The 14765-nt window shown below is 47.3% G+C and overlaps 1 protein-coding gene across 1 annotated transcript in view; it reads left to right on the top strand.

Moving 5' to 3' along the window:
- The first annotated feature begins 290 nt into the window (after nt 1–290).
- The window catches only part of LOC137660250 (DDB1- and CUL4-associated factor 17-like), an 80725-nt gene continuing 66250 nt past the window's right edge, over nt 291–14765 (top strand). The window contains exons 1-3 of the mRNA XM_068394991.1: nt 291–422; nt 8758–8901; nt 9514–9786. Of these exons, the coding sequence (XP_068251092.1) occupies nt 293–422; nt 8758–8901; nt 9514–9786 (547 nt within the window). The 5' untranslated portion in view covers nt 291–292. The remainder of the gene's footprint in view (nt 423–8757; nt 8902–9513; nt 9787–14765) is intronic.

The following is a 14765-nucleotide window of genomic DNA, read 5'->3' as shown; positions in this document are numbered from 1 at the left end:
TGCACCCGTTTTGCCTATATCCACTACAGTAAGCTGTTTTGCCAAAGGGTTGTGGCTGTCCATGCTGATGCTCCAGTGACCTTGGAGAGTGTGTGTAGAAGGACAAGTCCTTAGCTTTTATAGTTTAAGAGTAACAAGGAATAATTCAGAATTATATTTTCCAAAACTAGGTTTTCCACACCCATCGTTTGTGGTAAGTTTGGTCCCAGTGAGAGTTTGTATTCCAGGGTTAATTTTTCATAGTTAGATTTTTATAGTAAAATAATAGAAACTTCTGTTGAACAGGTCAAACATGTGGGCACTCCGCCATGTGACATTTGGTCCTCGGAGACGATGGAAGCAAGTCTTCAGAGGAAGAGAAACCTCCATTTTAGAATTTAGCGGCGATTTGATGTGGATCACTGATCCATTTAGAATAAAAGGTAAAATAGTGTAAGGGTTTTCTTAGCATCTTTATATTCTTGCGTTATCCGATCTAAGGTTCTAAGGTATCAGGAATGTGTTTTACTTACTATCTGTCTTTAAAGGGAATCCTGTTAGGAGAATGTAATATAAGACATAGTATTGCTTGTTTCTTAAACGTACCTAGATAATGTTTTGTGGGTAAAGCATTATGTTCCAGAAATGTCCACGGAAAGGGCAAGCATATAGCATTTTAGTTATGTTGCATAGCTTGGTATGGCATTTTATTAAATTGGTGGTGAATCTTTGGAGTCTTTTGTCTTAGACAAATGAAATATAACTCTGTAGTGAAATTTCTTTACTGTCTCTCAAGTATGTAATTGCTATGTTATCATTCATTTTTATCCCGCGCTGGTAAAGATTTTGTGGGTTGTGAATTAAGGGATTTTATACTTAATTCAATAGTAGAATGTGCAGATATTGTGTTCTTAACTTTCTTTTAGCTTTGTTAAATTAATTGTAAAGGAAAGGATCTTTGTTTGCATGATAAATGGGATTGCTTATTTGTTCCGTAACTGACATACAAACAACGCTATTTAATAGGGGTATTACTTTCGGCGTAGCTGAAATGACGAGCCATTAAAATTTAACGAGTGTTTACTATCCACACCGCTAGTTAACGGGGCTAGGGGAGGGTAGCTTGCTACCCCTCCCCCCTCACACACACCTGTGCTTGAGCTCACTTTGCTCTCAGCTCGGATGGTAGACGGACGTGTCCTCTCTCATCCTCGCCTCTCTCTTGGCAGCCATTAATGCTTTTTTGCTTTTTCGCTTTTTCTTTGACAGGTTTGTGTGTGAAGTTAGCCTCTGCAATTATGCGCACCTGTCCTGAATTACCCGACCGCCCCTGCGGAACATTCATGTCGGCGGTCGAGACAGACCCTTACACCCTTTGCCCTTACTGTAGAGGCCAACGGTGTGGGAGAGGTTTTCTCGGCGACGTAAGAAGAAGTCCAGGCGGGATATTTCTCCTTCGAAGGTTTCTTTGAAAGGAGAAAAAACCAAGGACTCTTCTTCCGTTGCCCAAACCTCCTCCGAAGCTCCCACTCGATCGGTCTCTTTCGAGAGACCGTCGATTGGTAGCGTAGACCGTGGTTCTGTTTTCGAGAGATGGTGTTGCCTCCCTTAGCGAGGCAGCTCCACCTCTCCCCCCGGGGGAGGATGTGTCATAAACCAATTTGTTTCGGCTTTGGTCTTCCTTGGGGCTCGAGTGTTTGCCCTCCAAGGAAGCTCTACTTGACATCATCCGATTGGGTGCCGCTGTCAAGCAATCGCCGACTTTGGCAGAGGTTGCTCCTCTGGCAATTGTCGACGTTGTGGTGTCAGAGGTATCCAATGCGGTATCTCCTAATACCTCTGCCTCTTCACATCTCGCAGTACCTGAAGGCTTAGTTTCTCCCGTTCTTGCTCAACCAACGAGGGAAAAAATAAGTCCAACAGTCTCTCCTGCCAGTGTTTCTCTCCCTGGGGGGAGTTCACTTACAGAGACTCCTCTTCGGAGGACTGCAGGTCAGCTTGCTGATCCAACGGCCCCCAGAGAGCGCATCCGTCGCAAGGCTCCCCTTCCTCTTCGCCAGAGAGGCTTTCCTTCACCTTTGAAAGCGGTGAGGGGGCGCCTCTTTCGTTCATCATCGTCGTTGCAGTCCTCCACAGAGGAGCCTCGTCAACGTTCACCGACTGTTCCTGCTATGGTCCTGGACCTCTCAGCGGATCGTTCGCAATCCCTTTCGGTGGAATGTCGACCTTTCAGAGGACATGTCGACAGACTAGCTGACCTGCCGTCGCCGTTCCTGAGAGCTGATGCGCTTTATGCGCTCACGAAACCTGACTACCATGCTCGTCAGGCACCGAAACCTGTTACAGGGCATCAATGGCGTACGCGCCATCGCGCGCATACTTCCCCTATGCTCCATGATGGGCATGCGCGCCAACGTTTTCCTGCACGCCAGGATTTGCCTGGGGTAGCTCGCCACTGCGGGCCATCAACCTCCTGCGCGCCAACAACCTCATGCGCGCCAGCGCTCTCCTACGCGTCAGCGCTCGCCAACGTGCCAGCGCTCTCCCGCGCGCCAGTGCCCACGCATAGCCATCTCTCCTGCGCGCCCACGATCCCCAGATCTGGGCGAGGATACGCGCGCTCTGCGCGCCCGCATCCACCTTCTCCTTCAGTTGCTCGCCACCATACTAATGCGCGCCCGCAAGATGCGCGCCCACTCACACAGGCTCCAACTCTGCGCCCGCGCGCCAGGGGTATCTCTCTTGTGCGGGCACCCTACGACATCTTCTGGGGCACACAAACTCTCGCCCGCGTGTCCAACAACCTGATCCTGCGCGCCCATGGACACATGTGCGTGCAATCAGTCTCCTGCGCAAGCTCCTGTGAACCCACAGTCTCCCGCATGCGCTCCTACTCGCCATCGGATGCGGTGACTTCGCAAGAGCTAAGTTGTCTCCTCGTATGCCTTCGAGGCGAGTTCCTTCACCCCCCCAGACTTTTTTTCCTTCCTTGTCGGACGAGGATTTCCTGTCCTCAGGGGAGTCACGTTAGGTGAGACATTCCCCCATCGCACCAATGAGGGAAACCCCACCTCGCGTTGGAAAGTCTTCCCGGGTAGGAGCGGAGAAGAACTTGCCTCCGTCTATGTTAGAGTCCTACATCCTTCCCAGGAAGGAGACGAAGGACTCAAAGACAGTGCCAAAATCCTCGTCAAGGCTTAGGACGGAGCCAGCTAGTCTCTCGGAGAACGTCCATGAATATCCCCAAGAAGAGCCTTTGGGGACAGGAGACTTCGCTGCAAGTCTGACATCCGGAGGAGAACTACAAGAGTCAGAGCATGCATTTTGGCAGGTCCTGACTATTATTAGGGCTCTCAATGGGTTTGCCGACCCAGAGATTCCCCCTCGAGAAGGCAAAGACACGATCCTGGACCGCGTATTTGGCACTCAAAAACCTTCTAAGGCTAGTGCTGCTCTGCCCTGGTCTCAGGGGGTTAAGAGTACCAGGGACAAGATCGCTGTCCAACTCTCTTGAGTTGGCCTCCTCCAACCGTTCCAGTGCCGGAAACAAGCTTCTCCCACCTCCTCGCGTACAGCAGAGGAGGTACTTCGAGATCTTGGAGGAGCCTTGTTTAGCTCTTCCTCTCCACCATTCATTGGAAGAGCTTACCAGGGGAGTCCCTCTTGAGAGACTCTCCAACCAGCAGGTCTCGTTCTCGGCAACTGAGATCCTTAACCAGGAGAAGGTTGCGAAGTGTGCTATGCAAGCCACTTCGTGGCTGGATACCTGGTTAGGGACCTTAGGTATTCTGATACGCTCTGAGGACTTCTCCAAAGACCGTACCAGGAAAGCTATGGAGACGTTCCTCCTCTCAGGCACTCGCACGTTCGAGTTTCTGGCCCACCAAGTCTCGAACTTGTGGGCGAATACGATCCTGAAACGCCGGGATGCGGTGGCTGAGAGGTTCCATCAGAAGGTCCCTAGCACCGAGATAAATAGGCTCAGGCATTCTTCCTTAGAAGGAACGAACTTGTTTGAGCCTAAGGATGTGGAACAGGCTGCTGAGAGGTGAAGGAAGTTCCACCAAGACTCCCTCTTGCATAGGGCTTTGACATCCAAGCCCTATAAACCTCCAGCACCCCAGCAGACCCGTCCTACTAAGACCACGAAACCGACGGTAGCAGCGAAGACAGTGGTGTCTAAGCCCTTTCCTGTCAAGGACAGGAAAGGCAAAAAGTCCTCCAGAGGAGGAAAGAATCCTAGTGGGAGCAGCTGAGGCCACAAACGCTAGGATTGGCAGTCCCCCTGCATGTCCACCAGTGGGGGGATGCCTACAAAGTTGCGGAGACAGGTGGCAGCAACTCGGGGCCGATTCCTGGACGATTTCCGTACTCAGTCAGGGATATCGCGTCCCGTTCACAACATCTCTACCTCCCCTGGCGATGAATCCAGTGTCATTGAGCTCCCTTGTCATGGGATCAGCCAGGGGGCAAGCCCTTCGGGCAGAAGCCCAGACCCTGTTGAAGAAGGGCGCTCTCCAAGAGATCCTCGACGGGTCCCCAGGCTTCTTCAGTTGACTCTTTCTTGTAAAGAAGGTGTCTGGAGGCTGGAGACCAGTCATCAACCTCTCGGCTCTGAACAAGTTTGTCAAACAAACTCTGTTCAGCATGGAGACCGCAGACACGGTCAGACTAGCAGTGAGACCGCAAGACTTCACGTGTACACTGGATCTGAAGGACGCATACGTCCGGATCCCAGTCCATCCGTCTTCAAGGAAGTACTTAAGATTCAGCCTAGACAACAAGGAGTACCAGTTCAAAGTGCTGTGTTTCGGTCTCTCCACAGCACTGCAGGTTTTCACCAGAGTGTTCACCCTAATATCTTCGTGGGCACACAGGATCGGCATCCGTCTCCTCCGTTATCTGGACGAATGGCTGATCCTATCAGACTCGGTGTCATCCCTTCTTCAACACCGGGACAAACTTCTGGGACTTTGCCAGGATCTGGGGATCATGGTAAATCTCAAGAAGTCCTCTCTGCTTCCCACTCAAAGACTGGTATACCTAGGCATGATCATAGACACCAATCTCCACAAAGCCTTCCCATCAGACGACAGGATAGCAAGGCTGAGGAAGGACGCAAGCCCTTTTCTCAGACGAGAAGAACTTCCAGCCCAATCGTGGTTACGTCTCCTCGGTCACCTTTCATCTTTGGTTCGTCTAGTTCCTAACGGTCGCCTCAGGATGAGATCCCTCCAGTGGCGACTCAAGTCCCGGTGGAATCAAGGTTACGATTCCCCGGACGTCATGATCCCTATGGGACCTGCGGAACGGATGGACTTCCAGTGGTGGGCGACAGACGAGAACCTATGAAGAGGAGTGGATCTTCTCGTCCTCCCCCCAGATTTGATGCTGTTTTCGGACACCTCAAAGAAAGGGTGGGGGCCCACGTACTGCACCACACGACCTCAGGCCTGTGGTCAGAATCAGAAAATTGCCTCCATATAAATCTTCTAGAGATGAAGGCCGTCTTTTTGGCCCTTCAACAGTTCCAACAATACCTGGCGGGTCACTCTGTGGTGGTGATGAGCGACAACACCACAGTAGTGGCTTACATCAACAAACAAGGAGGTACCTTTTCAAAGCAGCTATCCCATCTTGCAGTAGAGATACTGAGATGGACCTAAGTCCACTCGATTCCACTATCGGCACGTTTCATTCCAGGCAAGAGTAATGTGCTCGCCAACAATCTGAGCAGAGCGTCTCAGATAGTGAGTACCGAGTGGTCTTTGGATCATCTAGTAGCCAACAAAGTCCTGACTTTGTGGGGTTCTCCGACTGTGGATCTGTTCCCAACAGCTCTGAACTCCAAGCTTCCGCTGTACTGCTCCCCAGTTCCGGATCCCAAGGCTCTCTGGCAAGATGGTTTCCAACAACTGTGGGACAACATCGACGTTTACGCCTTTCCCTGTTCTGTCTGATGAGGAGGGTGCTCAACAAGACCAGAACATCGGTCAATCTTTCGATGACCCTCATAGCTCCGCTATGGCATCACGCGGAATGGTTTCCGGACCTTCTGCAACTCCAAACAGGGCTACCGAGAGAGCTCCCTCCACGACATAATCTACTCAGACAACCACACGCCAACATCTTCCACAAAGCCGTAGCTTCGCTACGACCTCATGCTTGAAGACTATCCAGCATCTCCTCGCTGAGAGAGGATTTTTGCAACAAGTTGCGGTCAGGATGTCTGGACATCTGCGAAAGTCATCCGCAGCTGTCTACCAGGCAAAGTGGAAAGTCTTCTGTGGTTGGTGTCGTGGAAGGGGTATCTCTCCACTCGATGCCACTATTCCAACAATAAGGGAGTTCCTCGTGTATTTGCTGGAAGAAATGCGCCTTTCGGTCTCGGCAGTGAAAGGCTATCGCTCAGCCTTAAGTCTAGCCTTCAGGCTAAAAGGAATGGACATTTCTTCTTTGCTGGAACTTTCCCTACTCATACGAAGTTATGAACTTACCTGCCCTCAGTCGAAAGTGAGACCTCCTCCATGGAACGTGGTTTGAGTTCTCAGGTCTCTTAACCCTTTTACCCCTAAAGAACGTACTGGTACGTTTCACAAAACCCATCCCTTTACCCCCATGGACGTACCGGTACGTCCTTGCAAAAAACTGCTATTTATATTTTTTTTTGCATATTTTTGATAATTTTTTCAGAAACTTCAGGTATTTTTCAAGAGAATGAGAACAACCTGAACTCTTTATGACGAAAATTAAGGCTGTTAGAGCAATTTGAATAAATTATATTGCAAAATGTACTTGAAAAAAAAAGTAACCCCTGGGGGTAAAGGGTTGGAAAGTTCCAAATAGCCTGAGGGTAAAAGGGTTAAGAGACCTCCCTATGAAGCATTACGCCAGGCTTCAGATCGCCACCTAACTTGGAAGACGGTGTTCCTACTAGCTTTGGCTTCGGCCAAGCGTGTTAGCGAACTTCATGGTCTCTCGTATGACATCGCCCATTCAAGGGGAACGGGTGAGGTAACGTTCAGATTTGTCCCTGAGTTTATTGCTAAGACTCAGAATCCAGGAGTATCGGATCCTCGGTTCGACTCCTTCCGGATTTCTAGTCTCCGTTCTGTAACAGATGACCCAGATCATCTCCTACTATGCCCAGTAAGGAGTTTGAGGCTATATCTTGAGAGAACGGCTGCAGTCCGTCCTCATGTGCCAGCTTTATTCGTTAGCACAGGAAGGAATAAGAGGAGGGTCACTAAGAACACCATCTCTGCATGGATTCGTAGGGCGATTCATCTGTCCCTGAATCCAGACCCTCCTCCATCACGTCGCCCTAGAGCACATGATGTCAGGGGCATAGCTACGTCCCTGGCCTTCAAAAAGAATTTTTCAGTGACGCAGGTCCTTCAAGCTGGGGTGTGGAAGCGGAAGACAGCCTTCACAGCCCACTACCTGCAAGACGTGACCCACAGGAGCCTCGATATGTTCTCTATCGGCTCTGTGGTGGCTGCACAACAGCTGGTTTAAAACCTCAAGCTCCTTATTGGACAAGTAGCAGAAGGTTGAGGGCATTGTTACCCAGTTTTAGTCTGCATGAATGAAAAGGTTTGACTGGCCCTTATTCTTTTCTTCATCATCCCCTCTCTTGGGGAAAGCAGCATCCTGGGTTCTCTGCATAGCTGACCTCAAACCACTGCAGGTAAACCATGTTCACTTGTGTTCCTAGTATTAAGTTAATACTGTCACGTCCCCATACCCTGACGAGGTTGTATTGGGAGAGTCCTAGTCTAAGTTTCCATCTAAGGAACTTCAGGTCAACTTCCTAGGACGAGTCACACTTCATTATATGTTCACACACAGCTTGCGTAGGCTGCATTCCTTGCGTAGCAAGGTTCTAGCGAGGTGCTGGGTGCTGACACACTCAAATAACGAGCCCCCGGGCAAAGCCAAAAAGCCAGTACTGGCTGGGACGTTCACCCTTCCTAATGGGTGAGTCACCCATATTAAATAGCATGGTTTGTATGTCAGTTACGGAACTAATGACAAATTCGTAGATAATTTGTATTTTTCCTAACTATACAAACCTTAGCTATTTAATCAAACTTGCCCGCCAGCCCTATCCCCCTTGAAGTCCTACCTCCTAGCAAAGTGAGCTCAAGCACAGGTGTGTGAAGGGGGGTAGCAAGCTACCCTCCCCTACCCCCGCTAACTAGCGGTGTGGGTAGTAAACCCTCATTAAATTTTAATGGCTCGTCATTTCAGGTACGCCGAAAGTAATAACCCCTATTAGATAGCTAAGGTTTGTATAGTTAGGAAAAATACAAATTATCTACGAATTTGTCATGTTAGTATACTGAATAAGGCACTCACATGCAAATATAGCTTATAATGCTCCATATGAAACTGAAACCATGAACTATTACTGTTATGTTTGGTAGAAATTCTACAAAATACTGTAGGTCTTTCACTAGGCTTATTCTTACCGACTGATGGACTTTTCCAACCTGATGTACTGTAATTCAACTTCATTACAACTATAATAAATGTAAACTTAAATGTGAGGTGTATGCAGCATGAACAGAGTTAATGAATGGCCTGAATCTGAAATGGTCAAGTTGATCTACATTATCACAAAATTTGTTGGAAAGTTTCTTGTGAAAGAATTACAAGAACTGGTTATAGATACAATGTAAGTAGTGAACAAATTGCAAGTACACTACTATATTTTAGATTTTACATACATTTGCAGTTTTATTATAGTATATTTATCTTTTTTACTTTCATTAGTGAGGCAGGAAAGTGTTATGCAACGGATTTGTAGTGATGGACGTGTTTTGAAGGTATTTCATACAGATCTTGCTCCTCGCCCAAAAGAAGTCTTGTTGTACACCATATCAGACCCCATCTATCGCTCAGATTACCCTCAGAAAGGTAAATGCTCTATTGTTTATTCAGTGTTGTTATCTTGAAATGTTTGGTTAATCATCATCATCACCTCCTCCTGCGCCTATTGATGCAAAAGGCCTTGGTTAGATTTTGCCTGTCGTCTCTACCTTGAGCTTTTAATTCAATACTTCTCCATTCATCATCTACTTCATGCTTCATAGTCCTCAGCCATGTAGACCTGGGACTCCCAACTCTTTTGGTGCCTTGTGGAGCCCAGTTGAAAGTTTGGTGAACTAATCTCTCTTGGGGAGTGCTAAGAGCATGCTCAAACCATCTCCATCTACCCCTCACCATGATCTCATCCACATATACTGTACCTGTCATTAACTGAATACAGTATATTGTCTTTTATTATGTTATTACTTAGTGGCACAAATTGAACTGCTTTATCCAGGCTGTGATCAAATGATAGCTTTGATACATCAGTGATTTATTTTGCATTTCTTATCAGCAGTCATCCACATATTGCCTGTAGCATGATTTATTTTTGTAAGATAAAGGGGTACAATATACTTCCATAAAGGAAGGGAGGCCAATTAGGTCTTTAAATACAGTATGACATCAGAAGTTTATGTGTAATGTTTTTTTTTTTTCCAGAGTATCGTCCTACCATTCTGGCCCTAAGAAAAGGGAATATTCTTACAAGGCAAGACATGCTTACAGGTGAAACTTATGATAGCATTTACTTAGGAGATATGAAGGCATCTTCAATGAGTTCAAATTTCATGCAAGATTTGCTAGTAGTCAAGTCTGCGAAACTCACCTTTGATACTGGAAATGAAAGGGAGTATTTCTTCCAGTTCAAGGTCTTTCAGATGCATCCATTTTGTCTCATTTCATCATTTAAAATTGATGGTTCAGTTTTTCCAGGTAAGTTATTGTTTTTGTCTGCAATTCTATGCTATTATAGTTTAATGGATGATAGCAAAGGTCTTCATCACATGATACTGATGAGCTTGTATTTAATGAATCATTCCTCTACATAGATATATTTGTACCTACTCATATACAAACTTTTTGTCCTTTAAAATGAGGATATATCTTCAGCGGCACTGGAATGTCCATTTGATCCTTAACAAAGTAGTTGGTTAGCGACAGGTGGCACTTGGGGAAGCCTCTTCTACCTGCTTATCATGAGGCATATATGTGCTGGCATGTTAATCTCTCGAGTGTTGGATCCTTTCTTTCATGCGTTTGTGATAAAGTGTTGGTTTTTACTATATTTTATTTTTGTGAGAACTCTCACTTTTAAGCAGAAAGACTGAAAGCTAAGCTTGTGTTGAAGTGAACTTTTTTCCAATGAGGATATAGCCTTCGAAACCCCTATATGCCTTGTACTTTACCTTCATGAAAGAGTGATAATTAGCCCCTCTCCCTTTAGAGTGTTAATCTCGTTCTTCAGATCTAGGAGACAATGAACATATAGTGTAGTTTCTCTCCTCAGAAGGGAGTTACCCAATTTGGACTGAGTTTCTCCAATACCTGGGTGTCCAATAGTGAAAATTATTATCTGGCGCACTCACCTGGTGCTAATATTGTTCTCTTGGATGGTGATCCCTGTGTTGCAGTGTCAGTGAGTATTCCCAGTGCTGCCCTTGTGACAAAACCCCCTGTGCAGTGGTTTGTGTTATGGCAGAGGAAGTTCTTGTAACTTCCGTCTCAGGAGCGCAGTCATTTTCAGTCGCCCAACCACGATTCCTCTTTGATGGAAGAATGGTTGGCAAGGAGAAGTAGAGTTCACCCCCTCTCTTCATCTGCTTTCAATCTCTTCTCCCTCCTTCATTCCCTTTGGCCTAATTTCTTTGTCTTATTGGGTCCTACATTTTTTCCTTGAGAAGATGGCAATGAAGACAATAGTTGCGTGTGAAGGCCATTCACTAAAGGTTCCTTGGGACCTTCAGCAATTGCTCTTCTTCTTTGGGAGTGAGTGACAGTACTTATCGGGTAACTGGTAACTGTAGCACCGGGAGCAAGTGAGCAGTCCTATTGTTCTTAAAATATTTTATTTAGATTGTTTATTACTTCTCTTGTAGTTTATTTATTTCCTTGTTTCCCTTCCTCACTGGGATATTTTACTGTGTTTGAGCCCTTGGGCTTATAGCATCCTGCTTTTCTAACTAGTGTTGTTGCTTAGTAATGATAATAATAATAATAGAAATAATAATGATAATAATAATAATGATAATAATAATAATAATAATAATAATAATAATAATAATAATAATAATGATAATAATAATGATGATGACTTCGCAAAACTGGAACAGCTGTTGAAGTTTAATGAGGGAGTTGAATACGGACAGGTGGTGGGGTAGCCCTTCCCACGCCAGTCAGGTAGACACTCACTTTTCACTTCGGCATCAAGCAGTCCAGACATACTATTGCTACCTCTTCTTTTGGGGGCTCTTCATTTTTTGTTTTCTCTTTAAAAAATGGATGTGGTGACAGATGAAGGATGAATTAAAGAAAAACAGAATATGCATTTTCTTTTTTAGATAAGTTGTGAATGTGTGACAGGTTTCTGAGCAGACCTGCCAGTATCCTCATCATTCTTGTTCTTGTTAGATGGCATGACTGTTTGCTGTCTTTCTCTTCATGGGACCACCAGACATGCCTATCCTTCTTCAAGCGAGGGAATGGAAGGACCATCCCAGGCACAAGCTGACAAAGTTAGGTGTATGGATTCCACCCTAGCATTTAGGAAGAACTTGTCAGTGGTAGAAGTGTTGAAGGGGCAGGATCTGGAAACATCAGACAACCTTCAACAACCGCTACCTTCGGGCAGAAGCCCACAGATCCTTGGTTACCTTTAACCATGGTCTGGCAGTAGCTGATTAACAGTTGTTCTGTAACTGGAATACAAACACGCTATTTATTAGGTGTATTACTTTCGGCGAAGCTGAAAGGACGAGCCATTAGAATTTAGCGAGGGTTAACTACCCATCCCGCTAGTTAACGGGGGATTAGTGGGGATAGCTAGCTATTGCCTTCACTCACACACCTGTGATTGAGCTCACTTTGCTTTTGGCTCGGATGGAGAACGATGGTATCTGTTCTCTCTCCTTGCATTTATTCGACTGCCATTAATTCTGTTTATGCTTTTCCTTTTCAATGTTTGTGTGTGCGTTGACTTCTTCTTGCGGCCATGCGTATCTGCCCTGGTCCTTAGGGCCGCACCTGCGGTACTTTTATGTCCACCAAGGACACAGATCCTCAAAGCCTGTGCCCGGTGTGCAGGGGTCAACAATGTGATGAGTTGAACAAGTGTAATGAGTGTCGGGAGTGGTCTGCCTCCCAGTGGAAAAGGTTTGGGCGATGGCATAAGAAGAAGTCTAGGTAGGACTCTTCTCCTTCAAAGGTTGCCTTAAAGCAGAAGAAGCCTTCCTCCGTAGCTCATTTGTTCAGCCTCCTCCGGGGGACCATCGAGTAGTAGCGCAGGCCGCTTAACTCCTGGACAACCTCGGTCCTTGAAAGACAATGGCGCTTCACCTAGTGAAGCAGCCCCGCCTCTCCCCCGGAGGGTGTCTATGTCACACTCTCCATTATTTCAGATATAGCCGTCCTTGGGGTTACTGGGTCCGCCCTCCATTCCGCCGTTGCCAAAGACTGTGCTTCTCCCCTTGCTGAATATCCTTTTGGTGGGTAGCAAAGTCCTAGACATGTCTCTGCTGCGAGTGTTTCTCCCTCCCTAGGGAGTTCACTCATGGAGACTCCTCTTTGGAGCATTGCTGCTGACAGTCAGCTTGCTGATCCACCGGCCCCCATGGGGCGTCATTGTGGTTGTAAACCCAGTCGTGCTTACCCTCCTCTTCGCATTAGAGGTGCTCCTTCACCATCGGTGAAGAGACGCCTCTTTGGCTTGTCAGCTTTGTCCACACAGCCCTCCTCAGAGGGGGAGCCTTCTCATCTGACGTCTCCTGGTTCCCGACCTTTGCCTGCCTCCAGACCTTCTCTTGTCGACGCTGTTGTTAGTCCTTGAACTTCGGTTCAGGACTTCCCAGCCTGAGGATCGCTCGCGATCCCCTTCGGAGGATGTTCGTACTTCTGAAGGACACATCCCATCGCCTGACGATCGTCCAGCTGACCCATTCATCGTTTGTCTGGCGATCATTGCCTGTTAACGCATTGCTCTTCAGCGTGTCAGGCATCTGCTGTTCGCCACCGTTCCCCGAAGCAACACGTCGCGTCGGAACGTCGTTCACCCGCCCGTGTTCCTGCTGTCTACTGTCCAACCTCTCGTAAATCTCCTACGGAGGTTCCTGCAATAAGCGCTCATCAGCGTTCACTTAAGTGTCGGCGTTCGCCTCGTCAGAAGTCTCCTAAGCGTCGGCGTTCGCGGCGTCAATGCTCACCCCACAGGTCATCAGGTGGTGTTGTATCAACGCCATCCAATTGTCAATCGTCGCCTGCTCGTCAGTGTTCACCGACACGTCAGCCCTTACCGGCTCGTTAACACTCACTGGTGCATCAACGATCGCCAGCTCGTCAGTGTTCGCCTACTCTCCGGCACTCTACACCACGTCAGCCTTCTCTATCAAGGCTATGCATGCCAACGCATAGACGCTCACCAATGAGCAGGTATTCACCAGTGTTTCAGCAACCCAAGGTTGCTCGACTTGTAATGTAGACGAAAAACAGCAGCCACCATCCTCCATTGACTTCCAAGAAGCCGCAACAACCCGTAAAGACACTGGTAGGTGATCACAGAGGGAAGGAGCAGGAGCGGAAAGGTAGGTCATCGCCCTCCAGATCATTGGTCCTCTCTCCGGGGATGGGCAGAGACCCACTTCACAGGTCACCGTCGCCCCATTCCCCTCCCCGCAAGCACATAAAAGCACGACTGCCGAGGAAGGAGGAAAAGGGCATTCCTGAAAATTTAAGATCCCGAAACTACTGCCACCTAAGGCGGACCCACGTAGATCAGCAGTTCCAGATAAGACTCCTCAGAAGGAACTTTCAGTTTCCTTCCCTTCAGTGAACCTCTCAGACAGCGCCAGCATCAGCAGACAGCCCTGTTTCGGAGCCATCATCAGGGCATTTGTGCAAGCTTTTGGACCTGCCTTTTCAGCCCGCACCTTGGAAGCCTGTGAGAACCTCCAGCATTCGTTGGTTTTAGCAGACTCGATACGTTCTCTATTGGCCCTATGGTGGCTTCACAACAGATGGTTTAATACCTTAAGCTCCTTATTGGACAAGTAACAGAGGGTTAAGGGCACTATTACCTGGTTTTAGTCTGCATGAATGAAAAGGAATGACTGGCTCTTTTTCTTTCCTTCATCCTCCCCTCTGTTAAGGAAAGCAGCAGCCTGGGTTCTCTGTACAAGCTACCCTCAACCACTGTAGGTAAACCATGCTCCCTTGTGTACCTAGTATTGTGTCAATACTGTTGCGTCCCCATCCCCTGGCGAGGTGGTATGTGGGAAGTCTTGGTTAACTTGGTTATTTCCTATGAAAGACTCGGAATAACTTTTACCTTTGACAGTCACACTGCTTATATCTCAAAACACAGTTGTTCTGTAACTGAAATGCAAACCACGCTATTTAATACAGTGTTGGTATTACTTTCGGCGTAGCTGAAATGACGAGCCATTAGAATTTTAACAAGGGTTTACTACCCCCTCGCTAGTTAGCGGGGGGGGGGGGGGGTAGCTTGCTACCCCTACCCCCTCACACACCTGTGATTAGCTCACTTTTGCTTTTGGCTCGGGTGACGATCAGATGTGTCTGCTCCCACCCTCGCTTACTTTGACAGCCTTTAATCTTTGTTTTTAAATATTAAACTTAGCCGGTGAATATATAAATAGCTGACGTCTCCGACGGCCCGACAGATTCCAAAAAACTCGCGAGCA

Source organism: Palaemon carinicauda, chromosome 20 (genome assembly GCF_036898095.1).
Source record: "Palaemon carinicauda isolate YSFRI2023 chromosome 20, ASM3689809v2, whole genome shotgun sequence".
NCBI lineage: Eukaryota > Metazoa > Arthropoda > Malacostraca > Decapoda > Palaemonidae > Palaemon > Palaemon carinicauda.
Note: the sequence above shows the minus strand (reverse complement) of the source record. Positions and strands in the feature narration are given on the sequence as shown.